This window comes from Felis catus, chromosome D3, assembly GCF_018350175.1.
Source record: "Felis catus isolate Fca126 chromosome D3, F.catus_Fca126_mat1.0, whole genome shotgun sequence".
Taxonomy (NCBI): Eukaryota; Metazoa; Chordata; class Mammalia; order Carnivora; family Felidae; genus Felis; species Felis catus.
In genome coordinates, this window is record NC_058379.1 from 46,323,405 (window position 1) to 46,345,058 (window position 21,654).

The following is a 21,654-nucleotide window of genomic DNA, read 5'->3' on the forward strand; positions in this document are numbered from 1 at the left end:
TCTGAGAGGATTAGTGTCCTTCTGAGAAGGGACACCAGTGAGCTTTCACACGCCCTCTCTCTGCCACGTGAGAGCACAGCAGGGAGGGAGGGAGCTGTCTGAAAGCCAGGAAGAGAGTCTCCAGGAAGCGAATCTGCTGGCACCTTAATCTTGGACTTCCCAACCTCTAGAACAGTGAGAAAATAAATGTCTGTTGTTCAAGCCACCCAGCCTGTGGTATTTTGTTACAGCAGCCCAAAAGACTTGGACATTACTCCTTCCAGGTTCAAGTCTAGGGAGAAGAGCATGCATTTCTCCAAGCCAAATCTGGTTCTGATTGGACCACGTGCCCATTCCTGAACCAACCCCATGGCCGTGGAAATCTGTGCTCTGACTGGCCAAGCCTGAGTCTCCCCACATCCAGGGGTGGAGTAAGGGGAAGAGCCGCCCCCTCCCGCCGCCCCAGCAAAATCAGGGTGCGTAACCAAAACAGGTGGCAGAACTGTGTGTCAGTAAAATGCTCAGCTCTCTGAGAAAACCTGGTTCCCCAAAGTGACCGGTCCAGAAGAGATCAGGAAGACGTCTGAGGTTTAAGGGTAGCATTTTTCTTCCTAAGAAGATGATACGTGACGTGAAAACTAATCAGCTACTGTGTATAAGGCAAGATCCCTTGTGTTAAATGATAAGAGTCTGGATTGAAAAATAAAAAAGGAACGTATCATCTCACTTATATTTTTGGTAGAGTTGGTTTGGAGCTCTGCTTCCAAAGGTCTACCAAAGTCATCTGAGCTCCCTGACTGCAAGGCAGACCACAGAAGAACGGTGCTGAGGGCTGCAGAGAGGGGCCGAGGAGAGGAACAGGTGCTCCCTGGCTCCCTGGGTGAATGTGTGTGGCCAGCCTCTGCCTGGTTCTGTCTGTGGTTCAAAGTTGTGGCTCAAGTGGAGGGAAAGGCTCACACAGTGAGGCAGAGGGAGAGGTACATCGTGCATCGTACGTAGTCCCACTCCAGTGACGGAGGCAGCACTGTTCAGGCTTTGGAACTCAAGCAGGGGTATGTGGTGGGGGGGGGCGGGGAGCAAATCACCTGAAGTCCTATGTCAGGGGACCTTGCCCGAGCACACCCAGCTCTGAGAAGCCCACCTGCTCTTTCCCAAGTTTTTCAGGAAAATGCACCATCCACAACATTCCCGGCGTGGTATAAGCAATACACCCCGAAGCTCGTTGTTCTATTCGGACCACTGGGTTCTGGAAGAATTCCATTTGTGATGTCTCTCTTCTCTTGCTCTTCCCTTTTTCTAACTGCTATTGTGATCTTTTTAAAATTTTCCCTCAGGGGCAGCTTTGAGGTAAGTGGCTGAAGCTTGGACTCAGTGAAATCTGAGCTTAGTCTAGCAGCAAGGTCTAACCCAGTGTTTTACTTTGTGTGGTTTTTTATTTTTGTTTTTGTTTTGTTTTTGTTTTTGTGTTTTTAAGACGAAACTGATTGCCTGGCCACTGAATTTTAGAATAGAATTAACATGACCCCAAATACCACATCAGATGGTCCAATATATTCTAGCCAAAAAACGTTCCTAAGACTTTAAAAATCTTCTTGAAAAGGAGCTTGAAAACCCTTCTAAGCTGTTCTTGCCAACCATGCTTCTGCATTCATGTTTCGCATTAACTTAATTTGGTCCAGACTTGCCTAAGCACAGTGCCATATTCTTCTTGTCTTAATTTCGACTCACGCAAGTGCCCTGCTGTTTTCTTTTTCGTAGGTGAAAGTCACGTCATAGATAGGAGACCACATTGGAGAACTGCCTATTTGTATTTCAGACATGTGTTTACACTAATGCCTGGTTCAGTTCTTTATCTTCAACTACAGCACACAACTGTAGTTCTCTCAGTTAACTTGGTCATTTGGGGAGGTTTACTCTCTGCCTTTTCCTCCTCCCACCTCATCCCCCCTCTTTTCCTCCCCACCCCCACACTCCTCATTCCTGCTTTCCTCACCTTCATTTTTCTCTCCCTGCTCCTTCTCCTTCCCCTCCTTTTCTGGTACAGCTTGCTGGGCAGCAGCTTGTCAGCACTTAGAACAGAGGCTAGGAGGGGGCGCCTGGGTGGGTGGCTCAGTCGGTTAAGCGTCCGACTTTGGCTCAGGTCATGATTTCATGGTTTGTGAGTTTGAGCCCTGCATCAGGCTGTCTGCTGTCAGTGCTGAGCCTGCTTCACATCCTCTCTCTCCCGCTGTCTGCACCTACCCTACTCATGCATGCACGCTCTGTCTCAAAAATAAACATTAAAAAAAAAAAAAACAATAGAGGCTAGGAGAGTGGGTTGCAGAAATAAATGGTCTGCCCATGGATAGGAGCTGAGGGTGTGCCAAGTGCAGCTGTCCCCAAATTTCAACCACACTGACCCAACCCAGGGCCTGGAACTGTCCCCATTGGAGATTGCTGTAATCCTTGGGTTGTGGTGACTGGTCTTTCCATAGAAAACGCCTCTAAATAGGTTGCCAGTGCAAGATTAACCTCCTACCTGTCAGCATAGTCCCATGAATCAGACAAACCAGCCAAGAGAAATGGCACCAGCTATTGGCAAATGGTGCTGTAGGGAAGGTTGATGGCCTGGGATGCTCCCAGGAGAGCCCTCCCAGCCTTTCCCAGAGGGAAACAAAACCCTAGGGCTGGGCATGGGGAGCGATCTGAAGCCACGTTCTGTGCAATTTGGTCTTGAACTGGCCCTTCACTTTGTAATTCAGGTTGTGTCTGGGAGAATAGTGAGGTGGTTGGTTGGAGGAAACCTTAGATCTTCTGTAAATTTAATCTGCCCTATGCCCAGGTAACCAGAGAGGTGAGTGGTAGTGGCAGCATGTGCTGTGGAACTGACTGTTGGCTTTGTGGCTTTGACCGGGGAAGGAGCCAGTCTGCTTTTCCAGAAGGTGTTTTTCTGTTTTCCAACGGAAGGAAAGGCTCCAAAGTCATGGGCAGGAAGAGCATCCCGGAAACAGTAAGGGGCGATGTTTACCTTGTGATTTACATGCTGTCTGTAGAGCCTCGCCTCACCTGATGAGCTAATTTACTGATGGAGAAGAGGATGGCGTAACTCATACAACACCTGTCTCGTGGCGGTGTTGCGAGATTCAGTAAGGGAATGCATGCTGAGAAACTATACAGAGTGGACCTCAGGAAGATTTCAATAGTTACTTACTCTTTCATTTAACAGATATCTGTTTGGCATATACTAGGGACCAGGGCTGTGTGTGATGTTGGAAGACACTGGGGAACACAGCAGACATTCTTATCCCTTTGGAACTTGACTGCCATTATTTTTTTTTGCTCTTTGGGAGTAAAAAGGTCTTAAAGCTGAAACAGGAGTAGACAAGAGGCAAAATACTCCCAGAAACTCCAAAGGACCTGGACCAACACAAAGAGCAGAATGAAAGTGTTCGTAAGACATTATAGTATTTCCAAGAGTAAAGGGGCTGCCAATGTTGAGGTTTGGGTTTGGGATTTGGCAGCTGTCACTGACGGCTGGATCGAAACGAGACATGGGATGCCAGATGGAGTAATTCACCATTTAAAACCATGTGCCTTGCGTTTAAGGCTGGGTCTTTGTTTTCACTTCTGGAGTGTAACTGTGTCTCCTGAGGCTCCCTGGACAACCTCTGTGGCCGTCGGAGCCAGGGGCGATGTCCCCCACATTATGCTGGCCGGAGGTGCCACCACTGTGCTGCCCCAAATGCCTGTGTGGGTTTCTGCATTCTCTTTCCTGTAAGACGGAAATAGCAGAAAGAGCAGGAAGAGAACCAATAGGATGTATGCGTGTGTGTGTAGAGAGAGAGATTTATTTTAAGGAAGTGGCATTATTATGGGGGCTGGTGGGTCTGAGATCTGCAGGGCAGGCTGGCAGGCTGGAGTCCTAGGGACGAGCTGATAGGGTAGCTCAAGTCCAAAGGCAGATCTCCTCCTTTGGGAAACTTTCTCTTAAGGCTTTCGACTGATTGGATGAGGTATCTGCTTTACCCAAAGTCAACTTATTTAAATATTAGTCACATCTTAAAAAAAAAAAACTTTCACAGCCACGTCTACCTTGGCGCTTGCCAAACATCTGAGCCTCATAGCATAGCCAAGTTGACATTTAAAAATGAACCATTGCAGGGGCACCTGAGCAGTTCAGTCTGTCAAGTGTCCGACTCTTGGTTTCAGCTCAGGTCATGATCCTAGCTAGGGCCGTGGGATCTCTAAAGTAATAATAATAATAATAATAATAATAATAATAAAATATATACTCACCTTTTATTTATTTTTGTTTTTATTTTTTTACATGTCTATTTTTGAGAGAGAGAGAGCATGTGCGCACCAGCAGGGGAGGGGCAGAGAGAGAGAGAGAATCCCAAGCAGGATTCTGTCAGCACAGAGCCCAACACAGGGCTTGAACCCATGAACCACGAGGTCCTGACCTAAGCTGAAGTGAAGAGTCACTCAAATGACTGAGACACCCGGGTGCCCCCACTCACCTTAAAAAAAAAAAATTAATGATCATAGAACCTAAGAACATCTCAATAATGTGCCCCTTGGTAGGGACGTGATCTCTGTAGGCAGGCCCTGGGGAACATGGGGCCGGGAAAGAAGGCTGAGCCAGATGGCAGTAGACGTGAGTCCTTGCCTGCAGTCTGCCAAGAGCCAGCTGAAGGGCATTAGGCACGTTTCTTCATTTCTTTTACAGTTTCTTAGCAGTGGTGGGGGTGGGGGAGGTGCTTCATACTATGTCAATAATTCCCTGGCCTCTCTTCTGGATGTTTAGCTCTCTGAGGTCAGGGCATGTGTGTCTTTCCTAATTACCTCCACCCCAACACCTCATCCCAGTCCCATTGAACACATTGGCCTTTGATCAGAGTCTGCTGGAGGGATGAAACAAAGTAGGAGGGTAGAATGGTGGTGAACGCTCTGGGTCTGCCACTACCTAGCCGTGGCTCTCTGAATAAGTTACATAGCTGGAACTTGTGTTTGGGTCTCTCTGACCCACTGTCATGCTCTTATCCAGGCCCTGCTGCCCTGGGTCTGACTGACACCTTTTTATCCAGCCTGCCAGTGTTCAGTCCTTGGCTCCTACCAAACGCCTTGCAGCCCAGTGACGGGGCAGTGTGAATGCCAGCCGGGGATTACAGGACAGCGCTGTGACAGGTGTCTCTCAGGAGCCTCTGATTTCCCCCACTGTCAAGGTAAGGAAGACGGCAGAATGCCAGACATCGGGTTCCTCTCTGAAACGTGTGTGGCCAGACTCCCAGACAAGCCCAGGAGATCCGCCACTGGTCACCTCTACACACTTGACCCTAATCTGCCTGGTTCTTTCCCAATTCGAGTCCATTGAAAATGCAGGTATCTTCACGCCAGTCAGAGTGGCCAAAATGAACAAATCAGGAGACTATAGATGCTGCAGAGGATGTGGAGAAGCGGGAACCCTCTTGCACTGTTGGTGGGGATGCAAATTGGTGCAGCCGCTCTGGAAAACAGTGTGGAGGTTCCTCAGAAAATTAAAAATAGACCTACCCTATGACCCAGGAATAGCACTGCTAGGAATTTACCCAAGGGACACAGGAGTACTGATGCATAGGGGCACTTGTACCCCAATGTTTATAGCAGCACTCTCAACAATAGCCAAATTATGGAAAGACCTAAATGTCCATCAACTGATGAATGGATAAAGAAATTGTGGTTTATATACACAATGGAGTACTATGTGGCAATGAGAAAGAACGAAATATGGCCCTTTGTAGCAACGTGGATGGAACTGGAGAGTGTGATGCTAAGTGAAATAAGCCATAGAGAGAAAGACAGATACCATATGTTTTCACTCTCATGTGGATCCTGAGAAACTTAACAGAAACCCATGGGGGAGGGGAAGGAAAAAAAAAAAAGAGGTTAGAGTGGGAGAGAGCCAAAGCATAAGAGACTCTTAAAAACTGAGAACAAACTGAGAGTTGATGGGGGTGGGAGGGAGGGGAGGGTGGGTGATGGGTATTGGAGGAGGGCACCTTTTGGGATGAGCACTGGGTGTTGTATGGAAACCAATTTGACAATAAACTTCATATATTGAAAAAAAAAAAAGAAAATGCAGGTATCTGATGTACATCCTCAAAGGAATCCAGAAATGCTTTGTTCCTAGGAAGAAAAATTTTTTAATTCCATGTGTTATGAATTTGTATTTCTTGATTTACACGTAAATTCTCTGTGTCGAGCAGTGTGGCAAAGGTGACCCTTTTAGCTGCAACAAGTGTTCCTTGACCCCTTCCCAAGGCATCCTGCCTTCCCTCTGGTTCCAGGTCCGCAGCACTTACACCGGCTGCCCTGTAGTCCCCTGAGGGGTGATTCCAGTTGGTCCCCTTGCTGGCAGGCAGAGCAGGCTTTGCTATGCTTCTGCCCCTGTCTCCTTGCTGCCCCTGGCCTCCTGGGGGATTGTTGTCACACAGCATAGGTGCGAGGGGAGAGGGGGTGACCTAGAGTCTAATGAGTTTGGAAAGAGTGAGCCAAGGGGAAACACTGTTACTGTCACAGGTCATCCCCACTACTCACCCCTTGCTGATGAGGAGACGTGGAGAGTCCTCCGTGCTCTGTGGCAGAGGGCACAGAAGGAAGATGCCTGTGCCCTTGGGGGTGTATCGCCTCCAGTGGTGAGGAGCTCCCGCCTGCCTGCTGCTTTAGAGGCCCCTCTTCCTGTTGAGAAGAGGTGTTGGAGGGAGTCCGCACCAGACTTTCCCCTTGCAGAATGGTTTTCTCTACTTCCTGCTCTTGGTAGCGCTTCGAGCTCTGCATTCACCTCCAGCTTGATTCCCTAGAACCTTACTCACCAGACTCCTCAAGACACCAGGTTTTCTTGCTGGTAGAAATTTTAGCCAGTAGTCAGAGGGGGCAGTTCACTTTCGAGAAGCCCTGAAGGTCCCCAGATTGCAAGGCTTTCCTAGTGTGTCTGCTCACCTCCCCGGGGGTCAGGAGTGGAAGGAAGCATTGTGGCAGCCGGGCACAGGGGCGGGGCAGACACAATAATTCCTCCAGAGCCGGATGGCAGCCATGGTCAGCCTGGGCAGGAGCCACAAGCAGGGCCCGGCCAGGCTGAACAAGAGCAAAGAGCAGGAAGAGCGTGTTCACTCCTACAGAGGAATGTGAGGGAACATCAAAACAAAAAAAGAGATACGCACATGAAATCATCAAGGGACAAGCCAAGGGAAACAGCCGAAGAGGAGACAAAGGCAAAATGTCTAAGAGAATACTTCACAAGAAAACAAGATCCTATTATGACGTTATTTAAATTATTGGCAAAACCAGGCTCAGGGCAGGCTTACCTAAACTCTCCTCATTTCTAGTGCTGTGTAATAATAATACTGAGACATTGCAAGATCCCGCTTTATTGAAGGCAGATTATACGGGGCCTGTAATACTATTGACTAAGGCAGGAAGGCAAACTAATTCATTTTAGAAATAATTTTAGTGCAGATGGGGAACGAGGGGATTGTGATAGTTAAAGAATTAAGTCTTAGTTGACTAAAAAATGTACTTAAAAAATTCTGTGACTTCTATTTAATGGACAATTAACAAGTCTCTTGGTACAATATTGCCCTCTTCTGGACAATCCTAAAAATGTTCAAAATTCTAGAATCTCTTTTCCCTAATCTCCATCATCAGTCAGAAATGAACTTGGAGTAGTAGGCAGGGAATGGAATTAAGTGGCAAAAGGGGTGACTTGGGGAGTTAAGGACCACAAAGGTTATTTGGGAGTGCTTTTTTCTGAATTACATGCAAAGTCCTTGCCACCCATCTATCAAAAAATACAAATGTAGATGCATTATTTTTTTTTAAGTAAAACGTTTAAAACTCATAACATCAAACTAAACCAAGAGACAGACAGATATAAAAACACCAAGCATTTAAATATTTCTAGGGGCCTCTGGGTGGCTCAGGTAGTTAGGTAAGTGTCCAACTCCCGATTTTGGCTCAGGTCACGATCCCAGAGTCGAGGAATGGAGCCCCACGTTGGGCTGAGTGTGGAGCCTGCTTAAGATTCTCTTGTCTCCTCATCCCCAAAGGCAAGGGAATTAAAAGCAAAAATGAACTACTGGGACCTTATGAAGATAAAAAGCTTCTGCACAGCAAAGGAAACAACCAACAAAACTAAAAGGCAACCAACGGAATGGGAAAAGATATTTGCAAATGACATATCGGACAAAGGGCTAGTATCCAAAATCTATGAAGAGCCCACCAAACTCCACAAATAACCCAGTGAAGAAATGGGCAGAAAACATGAATAGACACTTCTCTAAAGAAGACATCTAGATGGCCAACAGGCACATGAAAAGATGCTCAACGTCGCTCCTCATCAGGGAAATACAAATCAAAACCACACTCAGATATCACCTCACGCCAGTTAGACTGGCCAAAATGAACAAATCAGGAGACTATAGATGCTGCAGAGGATGTGGAGAAACGGGAACCCTCTTGCACTGTTGGTGGGGATGCAAATTGGTGCAGCCATTCTGGAAAACAGTGTGGAGGTTCCTCAAAAAAGTAAAAACAGACCTACCCTATGACCCAGCAGTAGCACTGCTAGGAATTTATCCAAGGGATACAGGGGCACTTATACCCCAATGTTTATAGCAGCACTCTCAACAATAGCCAAATTATGGAAAGAGCCTAAATGTCCATCAACTGATGAACGGATAAAGAAATTGTGGTTTATATACACAATGGAGTACTATGTAGCAATGAGAAAGAACGAAATATGGCCCTTTGTAGCAACGTGGATGGAACTGGAGAGTGTGATGCTAAGTGAAATAAGCCATAGAGAGAAAGACAGATACCATATGTTTTCACTCTTATGTGGATCCTGAGAAACTTAACAGAAACCCATGGGGGAGGGGAAGGAAAAAAAAAAAAAAGAGGTTAGAGTGGGAAAGAGCCAAAGCATAAGAGACTCTTAAAAACTGAGAACAAACTGAGGGTTGATGGGGGTGGGAGGGAGGGGAGGGTGGGTGATGGGTATTGGAGGAGGGCACCTTTTGGGATGAGCACTGGGTGTTGTATGGAAACAACTTGACAATAAATTTCATATATTGAAAAAAAAATTAAAAAAAAAATAAAAAACAGGAAAAAAAAAAGATTCTCTGTCTCCTCTCTGCCACCCTCCCCCACTCATGCTGTCTGTAAAAAAAAAAAAAATTAAATAAAAATCTTTCTAAATCACATATAGGCTCCAGCGGTGCCTGTAACCCAGCTGGTACCCTGGACTCCAGTTTGGTAAGTAGAGGATTATAAAAAGGTTACAATTCTAACATGCATTTTGATATATATTACAGACTAACACATTTGGGAGCTTCCTCAAGTTAAAAGTAAATTAAAATAAGATCTGAGGGGGCGTCTGGGTGGCTCCGTGGGTTAAACATCTGACTTTGGCTCAGGTCATGATCTCACAATTCGTGAGTCCGAGCCCCACGTTGGGCTCCGCCCTGTGCTGACAGCTCAGAGCTGGAGCCTGCTTCAGATTTTGTGTCTCCCTGTCTCTCTGTGCCTCCCCCGCTCATGCTCTCTCTCAAAAATAAATAAACGTTTAAAAAAATTATAAAAATAAAATAAGATCTGAAACCAAATTGCTTAAAAGGTCATTGCTCTTGTTCAGAGTGCATATGTGATCATGTTTATTTTTTTCAAAAACAGAAGAATAAGGCTTGTTTTAACTTTTAATTCCAGAGCCCTAGTGTTGGATTCCTACTGTAGGTGACTCTGAGGGCATTGCCACCAGGGGCCCCTGCACATAAGCCTTAAATAGGTAATTAAAATTAAGAAAAACTAAGGCTAAGTGCACAATAAATAAAGCTGTGTATGAAATAATTGCAATTTATTTGCTTTTGCTCCAGTCAGATACTAGGGTATTTCTCAGTGCTTTAGAAATGATCTGTCTTCTTAGCTGCAAAGCCTGAAGATGGTGGACCTCCAGGCACCCGAGGGACAGATGGAGAGAGGTTTTGCATTCTTACAGTGAGGCAGTGACCTTTGCATATTACACAAGTACTTTCAGATAAACATAATTCTCTACTGATTTTCAGTATGTTAAATATTGAGATAATTTTCCATGTAGATTAATAGTTCCTGCTGTCACAGAACAAACAGGTAATGACGACTCTATAAGTAAAAGTGATTTTTAAATATTTCTTTTTGGGGTGCCTGGGTGGCTCAGTCGGTTAAGTGTCCGACTTCGGCTCAGGTCATGATCTCACGGTCCGTGAGTTCGAGCCCCGTGTCGGGCTCTGTGCTGACCGCTCAGAGCCTGGAGCCTGTTTCAGATTCTGTGTCTCCCGCTCTCTCTGTCTCTCTCTGTCTCAAAAATAAATAAACGTTAAAAAAAAATTAAAAAAAAATAAAATAAATATTTCTTTTCCTGTTTTTTCCAGTTTTATTTTTACCACAACGGATTATGTGTAGAAAAAAAAAAAAGAAATGAATAATAAAAGAAGAGCTATGAGCAGTCGGTTGAAATCAACCCAGTACTTTTATTCCCTCTGGATACACTTCATTTACTTTTCGCAGTCAAAATATAATTCTGTGACAAACTTTGTTCAGAACATATGTTTGAAAACATGTCTTAATTCTGAGATGTCAAGTGTTGGCTTGATTTTCTTTCAAAGGGATACTGCCAGTGCAAGCTTCATGTTGAAAGTCCTTCATGCAGCATCTGCAAACCATCATATTGGAATCTGGCCAAAGAAAACCCCAGCGGATGTTCAGGTAAGGTTTTTGCGCAGAATAATTTACTATATTGCCACCTCCTCTTAATTTTCTCTACTTCAGTGACTAAACCCACAAAAGAGCTATTTATTTAATAAGTTCAATTTGTCTGAAATTCTGTGTAAATATTTTGACGTTTTCCCCCTACTTTTGGCAGGATTTCTATCATTTTGAAAATCCCAGCAAGGGATTTATATCCTGTTTCCATATGTATTTTATGGATAAATGGTTGATATTGCCTTGTTTTTATAACCTCTCTTTCTTGTTTGATTTTAGTTTCATTTTATGCTTAGATTGAAGCCAGGGACAGGAACTTAAAGACACTAAACTAAAGGTGGCTAAGTGGAGTGAATATGTCCTTAACTAGAGTTTGTTCTCATGGAAGCGTGTCAGTAGTGTTCTTGACATTAGGCTCATTAAAAAAAAACCCTGATGTTGCAGCCTTTGTCTTAGAGTGGTCACATACTGGCCATTATTCCTTGTAGGTGGATGGTATTGATCTGGTGTTTCTGAAGCAGTCCCGTTTTAGGCGTCAGTGGAGCAGACTGGAATTCTGCTGAAATGTGCCCAAAAGTGACCACACATGTAGTGTTGCTGCTGGGTCATGTTTCCAGAGCCAAGGGCTGTCCTTCGTGCAACCTTGGTCCAAGGATGCTGTCTTTTCTTCACAGAATGCCAGTGCCACGTGGCGGGAACAGTGAGCGGAATTGGAGAGTGTGGGCAGGTAATATGGGCCGATTGTTCGTATACCAGTGGAATAGTAGAGCAGTTGACGTTGGGATTTCTCGGGGAGGGTATTAGTGCCTCTGTAATTGTACAGGGCATGCTAATCTCTCTGGATGTTTTCAGATCCCCGCCATCCTGATTCATGTTATACAGTGAGGCAGTTTTAAATCTTGAAGATTAGCAAATTGTATGACCTTATCAAATTTTGTTACCTTGTTTATTCTGCAGCAGGATGGTGACTGTCACTGCAAGTCTCATGTCAATGGCGATTCCTGTGACACGTGTGAAGATGGATATTATGCTTTGGAAAAGAGCAATTACTTTGGGTGTCAAGGTAAATACTTCCAGTGGGTCCTGAGAGAAGCCAGTGTTGATGGGCAAAGACTGTCCAGATCATCTTTCTTCTGAGTTCTTGTCTTCACGCGGTCTTTCTGATGGGATGGGACTAAAAAATTCTGTCTAGGGAATTGGGCCAAATACTCAGTTGAAACTAGTAATAAATTGCAACTGGGGCTGCTTCCACTTCGCTTCTACCAGCATGGTGTCGGTTTAATTATAGAAAACACAATTGGGATGAATGGGGATTCATCTGTTAATTTCATAAATAACATCAAGACTTTGTCATTTTGAAGATATTTTTTGTATTATCAAAACAGCTCACACCAGATTTTAGAGACAATATTGTGTTAAATAATACACCTCAAAGAGTGTGGCCCCATAGGCTGCCGTTGTCTCTCGCCCACAGACTCTCATTAGCAGACGTTGTTTATAAGGGCACCGTGTTGCTGAATCACGTTTAGCTCCTGGGCTCCTGTCCCCTTCCACCAGACAGCGATGTAGGAGCTGACCTTACAAGTGGACTTACAAGTGGACTTTTGGGGGCACCTCCCATCTCAGTTTGGGAGGTGCCTATATGTTTCTAACATCTGCTGGATATGAGATGTGGCAGGGGTAGGAAGCAGCCTGATCTTACTGATTGCCACTTCTCAGAGAAGGAGGGAGAGCTTCAACGCGGAGATGCTTTGATGGGTCACCGCTGTTGTTTTCTGACCTTTAGGGTGCCAGTGTGACATCGGTGGAGCGATCACCCCCATGTGCAGTGGGCCCTCCGGAGGATGCCGTTGCCGAGAGCATGTCGTGGGGAAGGCGTGCCAGCGGTGAGTCTTCAGGGAGGTCTCCTCCCATACTGATGTGGAAGACTCTCAGAGAGTCCTGTCTGTGCCGACAGTTCCTGTGAAGAGACAAGCCGTCCTAAAGAGAGAGGGCTGATGAAGCTGTCCTGTCACTTGAAATCTGGACACTTGTCAGGGAGCCCAGTTGAAGCAGGAGGTAAGGTTGCCCTAAAGACGACTACTTTGTAGGTCCCAGAGCTGCCTCACCGGACAGTTCCCACAGGTATATAAAGCCAGGTGGACGAGACTAGAGCTGGATGCTTGAGGTGGCTTCCTGTGGGCAAACCTCCTTGTAAAAGCCACAGCCTGGAGGAGCCCAGCAAATGAGCAGGCTCCTGGGCCAAGGAGATTCAGGTCCAGCTTCTCCCTTGGGACCCATGGCTGAAGGCGTGGAGAGGCCAGATGTGTCACAGTGGGGGCGGGGGGGCGTGGGGGGGAGAAGAAAACTCTTGAAGTGGGACAAAGTCCCTCATCTCATGCAGAAGCTAATTAAAATAAACTGTAGGAGCAAGGGAGCAAGTGGAGACTGAGCTCCCAGAGGGGCTATCACAAGTATGGCAGCCGTACTGTCTCTGTGTCTCGTCATATTTAACATTTCACAGATTAAAACATTTTTTAAATAACTCCAGTGTTGTATTAGTTTCAGGTGTTAAATATAGTGATTCAGCAATTTTATACATTACTCTGCTCATCGTGCTAGGCATACTCTTGATCTCCTTCATCTACTTCACCCATCCCCCCACCCACCTCCCCTCCAGTAACCATCAGTTTATTCTCTATATTTAAGAGTCTGTTTTTTTGTCTTTCTCTTTTTTTGTTTGTTTGTTTCATTTCTTAAATTCCACATACGTGTAAAATCATGTGTTATTTGTCTTTTTCTGACTGACTTATTTTACTTAGTGTTATATCCTCTAGATCCATCCATGTTATTGCAAATGACAAGATTTCATTCTTTTTTATGGCTGAATCATATTCCAGTGTGTGTGTCTGTGTGTGTGTGTGTGTGTGAGTGTGAGTGACATCTTCTTTATTCATTCATCTATTGATGGATGGACACTGAGGTTACTTCCATAATTTTGCTATTGTAAGTAATGCTGCAATAAACATAGGGGTGCATATGTCTTTTCAAGTTAGTGTTTTTAAGTTAGTGTTTTTGGGGTAAATAGCCAGAAGTAGAATTACTGGATTATATGGTAATTCTATTTTTAATTTTTTGAGGAGCCTCCGTACTGTTGTCCACAGTGACTGCACCAGTTTGCATTTCCACCAACAGTGCACAAGGGTTTCTTTTTCTCCATATCCTCCCCAACACTTGTTTCTTATATTTTTGATTTTAGCCATTCTGACAGGTGTGAGGTGACATCTTGTTGTGGCTTTGATTTGTATTTCCCTAATGATGAGTGATGTTGAGCATCTCTTCATGTATCTGTTTGCCATCTGTAGGTCTTCTTTGGAGAAATGTCTGTTCATGTCTTTTGCCTATTTTTAAATTGGATTATGTGTTTTTTGGCGTTCAGTTGTATAAGTTATCTATATATTTTGCATACTAGCCCTTTATCAGATATGTCATTTACAAGTATTTTCTCCCATTCAATAGATTGTATTTTAGTTTTGTTGGCTATTTCCTTTGCTGTGCAAAAGCTTTTAATTCTCATGCAGTCCCAATTGTTTATTTTTGCTTTTATTTCCCTTGCTTTAGGAGACATATCTAGAAAAATTGCTATGTCCAATGTCAGAGAAATTACAGCCTGTGCTCTCCTCAAGGATTTTTATGGTTTCAGGTCTCACATTTAGGTCCCTAATCCATTTTGAGTTTATTTTTGTCTATGGTGTAAGTAAGTGGTCCAGTTTCATTCTTTTGCATGTGGCTGTCTAGTTTTCCCAACACCATTTGTTAGAGACCATCTTTTTCCCATTACATATTCTTGCCTCCTTTGTTGAAGATTAATTGACCATATAATTGTAGACTTGTTTCTGGCCTTTCTGTTCTTTTCTATGTGTCTATTGATCGAGGTGTCTATTTTTGTGCCAGTACCATAGTGTTTTTGATTACTACAACTTTGTAGTATATGTTGAAATCTGGGATTGTGATACCTCTAGCTTTGTTCTTTTTCAAGATTGCTTGAAGATTGCTTTTTCAAGATTGCTTCAAGATTGCTTCAAGATTGCCAAGATGGCTAGTTTGGGGTCTTTTGTGGTTCTATACAAACTTTAGAATTATTTGTTTTAGTTTTGAGAAAAATGCTGTTGGTAGTTTGCTGGGGATTGCATTAAATGTGTAGATTGCTTTGGGTAGTATGGGGACTACCCATACAGTATGGAACTGTTTTCTTAATTTCTATTTTTGCTACTTCTTTATTAGCGTATAGAAATGCAATGAATTTCTGTATATTGATTTGTACCCTGTGAATTTGCTGAATTCATTTATCAGTTCTGGTAGTTTTTTGGTGTCCTTAGGGTTTTCTATGTATATTATCATGTCATCTGCAAATAGTGAAAATTTTACTTCTTTCTTACCAATTTGGATGCCTTTTATTCTCTTTTCTTGTCTGATTGCTGTGGCTAGGACTTCCAGTACTATGTTGAATAAAAGTGGTGAGAGTGGATATCCTTATCTTGTTCCTGATCTTAGGGGGAAAGCATTTTTCCCCACCGAGTATGATATTTGTTATGGGTTTTTCATATAAGGCTTTTATCATGTTGAGGTATGTTCCCTGTAAACCTACTCTGTTAAGGGTTTTTATCATGAATGGATGTTGTACTTTGTCAGATGCTTTTTCTGCATCTATTGAAATGATCATATGGTTTTTCTCCTTTCCCTTATTGATGTGACATATCACATTGATTGATTTGCAAATAATTGAATCACTCTTGCACCCCAGGTATAAATCCCACTTGATCATGGTGAATGGTTATTTTAATGTATTGTTGGATTCTGTTTGTTAATATTTTGTTGAGGATTTTTGCATCTATGTTCATCAGAGATATTAGCCTGCAATTTTTTGTTTTTGTTTTTGTTTTTGTTTTTTTGGTAGTATCTTTACCTGGTTTTGGTATTAGGCTAATGCTGGCTTCATAGAATGAATTTGGAAGCTTTCCTTTCTCTTTTGTTTTTTGGAGTAGTTTGAAAAGAATAAATATTAACTCTTCCTTAAATGTTTGGTAGACTTCACCTGTGAAGCCATCTGGTCCTGGACTTTTGTTTGTTGGGAGTATTACTGATTCAATTTCATTGTTTGTAATTGGTCTGTTCAAATTTTCTATTTTTTTCTAATTCCGTTTTAAGAGTTTATATGTTTCTAAGAATTTACCCATTTCTTCTAGGTTGTCCAATTTGTTGGCATATAATTTTTTCACAGTATTCTCTTAAAATCCTTTGTATTTCAGGGGTATTGGTGATTATTTCTAGTGTTTCATTTCTGATTTTGTCTATTTGACTTGTTTCTCTCTCTCTCCCTATTTGATCATTCTGGCTAGAGGTTTATCAATTTTGTTGGTTTTTTTCAAAGAACCAGCTCTTGGTTTCTCTTGGATCTGTTCTATTGTTTTTTTAGTTTCTATTTCATTTATTTCTGCTCTGATCTTTATGATTTCCTTCCTTTTGCTGGGCTTGGGTTGTTTGTGCTTCTTTTTCTAGCTTCTTTAGGTGTAATGTTCGGTTGTTTATGTGAGATTTTTCTTGCTTCCTGAGGTAGGCCTGTGTTGCCATAAACTTCCCTCTTAGAACAGCTTTTGCTGCATCCCAAAGATTTTGGACCTCTGTGTTTTCATTTTCATTTGTCTCCATGTATTTTTTGTTATTTCCTTTTTGATTCCTTGATTGACCCATTCCTTGTTTAGAAGCATGTTATTTAACCACCATGTATTTGTGTTCTTTCCAGATTTTTTCTTGTGGTTGATTGCTAGTGTCATAGTGTTGTGGTCAGAAAAAATGCTTGGTATGATTTCAGTTTTTTTAATTTGTTGAGACTTGTTTTGTGGCCCAAAATGTGATCTGTTCTGGATAATATTCCATGTGCACTTGAAAAGAATGTATATTCTGCTGTTTTAGATAGAATGTTCTGAATATATCTGTCGTATCAGTATAGAATTTTTTTAAAACCATGATCCATTTATAATTTTCTGTCAGTGAGGGAGGAAAAAGCTAATTTTTAATATTCTGGCTCTTAATCATACACTGGAAAGTCTGTGAAATGCAACTTCTAAATTGCATGTATCTTTAATACTCTGCTTTATCAACAGATTAATAAAGAAATCTTTAGTGTAGTTTAGGTAAATTGTCTATATTTAGTTGGTATGGTGTTTCTCTCCTTTCCCTTGATGTTTCCAGCATTTGAATTCTAAAAGTCAGAGCAACCCAGCTGAGCTTTCTTCAGTCATTTCTAAATGGCAGTCACTGCTGGGCCGCATAATAAAAGGTGTGTGAAAGAGAACACATCTGTGGATATGTTTCCCTGCAGACTAACAAAGCACATGATGAACCAGAGGAATTTTGTAAATAGCTTTGGAAACATTCTCTACCCATGTTTTATCTCTTTTCACCTTCCTGTTGATAAAGTGAGCTTTCCCTCTACTTAACCAGTATAATTTTTTTTTCCTTCCAACTATGCAAGCAGTGGGCTAATTTTCAGGTAGAAATAATGCAACTTTAATAGGAATTAAATTTCCCATCCTGAGGCAAAAATATTGATTTTTTTTTTACATCACAGCCAATACACATATATGAAATTTAGAACATGTCCTTTGATTTAGTGATAAATTGTAACTATGATAAAAGGATAGCGAACCAGCATCAAAGATGCCATACCACCTTTTCTCTGGGTTGGTAAATCTTTTGTCCTTTTGTACTAAATGTTTGTTTATTATATCATCTGAACATTTTTTCATTTTTCTTACAAGTTTAGAAAGGTTTGTTGTAAAGTTGCAATAAGTACCTAAAAGTAAAAGGCAAAGAAAATTCTTCATTCCACCACCCAGATGATAACCCCTTTGATATTTTTTGTTTATTTTTTTCTAGGTTTTTTCTTTCTTTTTTAAAACATTTTTAATGTTTATTTTTATTTTATTTTATTTTGAGAGAGAGAGAGAGAGAGGCAGAGCGCAAGTGGGGGAGGGGCAGAGAGAGAGGGAGACACAGAATCTGAACCAGGCTCCAGGCTTTGAGGGGTCAGCACAGAGCCTGACATGGGGCTCAAACTCATGAACTAAGAGACCTTAGTTAGATCATGACCTAACCCAAAGTCAGAAGCTTAACCAACTGAGCCACCCAGGTACCCCTAGGCTTTTTCTATGAATACAAATTAATATTGTATTTTCTTCATATAATTCGTATCAATTTCTTCACATGATATTGCAGACATTTTCCATATCATTAGTCTTCCAAAATATTGGTTATGTAATATTTCATAATTTCTTTAATTATTTCATAATTGTACATTTACATTGCTTCTAAGCTTTCACTATTATAAACATTCTTTTATGTTAATTCTTTGACAGTGTATATTTAATCATTCTTTAGAATATATTCCTGGAAGGAGAATTACTGGGTCAATGGGTATGAACATTTTTAAGGATCTTTATATATCACTTCCAGAGAAATTGTAAGCATTTGTAATTCTATTTGCAATATAGGACTGTGACTTTTTATTTTCTTTGACTAATTGATTGTTATGGGTTTAAATACACTAACTGCTATTAGTTTGTGATTGGATTGTCAAAATGTGGCATTTTGAAGAACTTCAAATAGTTTGAATATGAAATGTTACATAAGTATTGTAATATTTCTATTTATTTATTTTTTAATGTTTTTATTTATTTTTGAGAGAGAGACAGAGACAGAGCACAAGTGGGGGAGGGGCAGAGAGAGAGGGAGAGACAGAACCCGAAACAGGCTCCAGGCTCTGAGCAGTCAGCACAGAGCCTGATGAGGGGCTCAAACTCACGAACCATAAGATCATGACCTAAACTGAAGTAGGACACTTAACTGACTGAACCACCCAGGCGCCCCAGGGTTGAAATATTTTTGATCCTTCTCTATGATTGCCATTATTGGACTCTTGAATCCATTTATAGACTTATAATTTAGGAAAAAACGAGGCATAAAAAGTCATTCTGATGATTGAAAAAACATATATGGAGAGAAAAATGTATCTAACTTGTAAACTTAACATATGAAATATTGTATGTCACGTTCACTATGTATATATGGTACTTAACAACATTGGTTGGTACGTATATGTTAGTATTTGTGTAATGAGTGAATATGAGTATATAAATGAATGATTGAATGAATGAATTTATAGTAAATTACCTAATTTGACTTTGCTAAGTTGTTGGCAACCGTTTAGAACATATTAAAGGATACTACTACTATGGGTTGTGCTAAATGATTTTCTCATTTTATTGCTTAGAATGATAAGTGTTGGGTGTATTTTATGTGAATGTTTACAAGAATGAAAGCAATAATTTAAAGAAAAAGCAGGGGGAGGCTCTTTCATTTGTTCTTATTTGTTGCAGTCTTTCAATTTGGTGGGAGTTCTTTTAGCAGAGCTACTGAGATTAAAGAATATTTGGATTATCAGTGGACTTAACTTGCTGTATCCACATTTACTTTTTGTTTACAAAAGACCCGAAAACAACTACTATTTCCCGGATTTGCATCATATGAAGTATGAGATTGAAGATGGCACTGTACCTAACGGGAGAGAACTTCGGTTTGGATTTGATCCCCTGGAATTTCCTGAGTTTAGCTGGAGAGGATACGCCCAGATGACCTCAGTGCAGGTATGTAGCCTCTAAGAAATGACTTCATGGCAGGATAGTGCGTATAGTTACCCACAACACTGTCAGTGAGTCCCCCACAAAGGCAAACTATCCCCAAAACTGACTCCAGGATTCTTTTTCTCCAGACTACAGATGGGGTTTGGGGTAAGATTGGATTTTAACTCATAAGTATATGTATTGATTTCACAGTTTATTGTTAATTTAGTCACCAAATCAGACAAAGAAAGGATTAAAAAAAATGGTGTTTATTTCTGGAGACTTTTTACAAGAAGTTGTTTCCCAAATGAGATTAGTCTATATTTTAACACAAGAGACACTTTTCTTTAAAGCCATTTGTGAAGATTAAAAATGAGTTGAATTAAATAATTTCAATGTGTGTGTTGTTAATATTTGACCGGTGCTTTTTGTTTTTGTTTTTGTTTTTGTTTTTTGCTTTTTTAAACTCGGAATTACTATATGAATAAAAACTAAGATAAATGAGGGATTTGTTAGTGCTACTTAAATTTTCTTTCTTGTATTTCTCCTTTCTTTCATTTTCCTCTTCTGTATCCATCTCTCTTGGCTTTGTGTTGGAATAATTAAGGGATTTACACATTTTCTTGCTACCTTTAGAACTTATACAATATTTATAACTAATAATTTCTGTATAGTCATTGAGAAGTTTTGTTCTCAGAACTTCTCTTTGAGGTTGGTCTCTTCAAACTGTGTTTCTCAGTGGCGAAATTCAGAACAAAAGAGGTAAACTGATGACCATGGTTACCCAATATTTTGTCCTTAGTAGAGTCAGAAGTAATGCCTGTTATATTTATATAAGTCACCCCTTAGAGAAACAGGGACAGGCTCACAGTTCTGTTGGAGCCACCATTGGTTCTAATGTTGCTTCTTGCCTGACTAGGGTCCCCCATCAGGTTGCTTTACACTCCCTAGGATCCTAGGATCCGACACCTCACTGCTTTCTCCTTCTCCCCAATGTAGCAATTCAGTTTCTTTAGCTCCTTCCTGATCTTCATTATTAAGAAAAAAGCAATGGATTCCATTAAGTCATAATAGATTGTGAATGACTGACAGTCCAGTCAAGGTGGATACCCTCTCATAGGTGTCTACAGTTGGAAAGAATAACTAGTTAGCATAAAGGAATGAATTCCAAATGATGGATTTCTTTAAGTATTTTTAGTCAGCAGACCTCAGCAGCGTCCATCAGATAACCCCTAACTTGTTCCTTATACATTTTTGCATTTTTATTTTCCAACATGGAACTAACACTTAGAGATGGATTCTGTCAAGTTAAAAAGCCCCCTTCAGTGGAGTCTTTAAGGCTTTCTATATGTGGTACCATGTCATTTGTAGATCATGAGAGTTTTACTACTTCCTTACCAATTTGGATACCTGTTCTTTCTTTCTGTTGTCTGACTGCTATGGCTAGGACTTCCAGTGCTATGTTGAATAAAAGTGGTGAGAGTGGACATCTTTGTCTTGTTCTGACCTTAGGGGACAAAGTCTTCATTTTTCACCACTGAGTATGATGTTGGTTGTACATTTTTCATATAAGGCCTTTATTATCTGTATCTACTTTGCAGAGGATTTGTTTTTATCATGAATGGATGTTGTACTTTGTAAAATGCTTTTTCTCCATCTATTGAAATGATTTTATGGTTTTTATCTCTTCTCTTACTAATGTGACATGCCACATTGATTGTTTTGCAAATATTAAAGCACACTTTCATCCCAGGAATAAATCCCACTTGATCGTGGTGAATGATTATTTTAATGTTTTGTTGGATTCTGTTCACTAATATTTTGTTGAAGATTTTTACATCTATGTTCATCAGACATATTGACTTGTAGTTCTCTTTTTTTTGTAGTGTCTTTATATGGTTTTGGTATCAGGTGATACTGGCCTCATAGAATGAATTTGGAAGTTTTCCTTCCTGTTATATTTTTTGGAATAGTTTGAGAAGAATAAATATTAACTCTTCTTTAAATGTTTGGTAGAATTCACCTGTGAAGCTGTCTGGTCTCAGACTTTTGTTTCTCGGGAGGTTTTTTTTTTTAATTACTGATTCAATTTAACTTCTAGTAATTGATCTGTTCAAATTTTCTGTTTCTTCCTATTATGTTTTGGTAGGTTATATGTTTCTAGGAATTTATCCATTTCTTTTAAGTTGTCCAATTTGTTGGCATATAGATTTTCATAATATTGTGTTACAAGTTTTTGTATTTTTGTGGTGTTGGTTGTTAT

The 21,654-nt window shown here is 41.2% G+C and overlaps 1 protein-coding gene across 7 annotated transcripts in view; it reads left to right on the plus strand.

Moving 5' to 3' along the window:
• Positions 1-21,654, plus strand: part of LAMA3 (laminin subunit alpha 3) — a 273,867-nt gene that overhangs the window by 115,655 nt on the left and 136,558 nt on the right. For 6 of the 7 annotated variants that reach the window (XM_045041820.1, XR_006588063.1, XR_006588067.1 and 3 more), the window contains 7 exons: positions 5,046-5,183; positions 9,203-9,249; positions 10,635-10,734; positions 11,406-11,458; positions 11,689-11,794; positions 12,518-12,617; positions 19,259-19,415. In XM_045041820.1, the coding sequence (XP_044897755.1) occupies positions 5,046-5,183; positions 9,203-9,249; positions 10,635-10,734; positions 11,406-11,458; positions 11,689-11,794; positions 12,518-12,617; positions 19,259-19,415 (701 nt within the window). The remainder of the gene's footprint in view (positions 1-5,045; positions 5,184-9,202; positions 9,250-10,634; positions 10,735-11,405; positions 11,459-11,688; positions 11,795-12,517; positions 12,618-19,258; positions 19,416-21,654) is intronic. The other variant, XR_006588064.1, reaches the window with a different exon arrangement.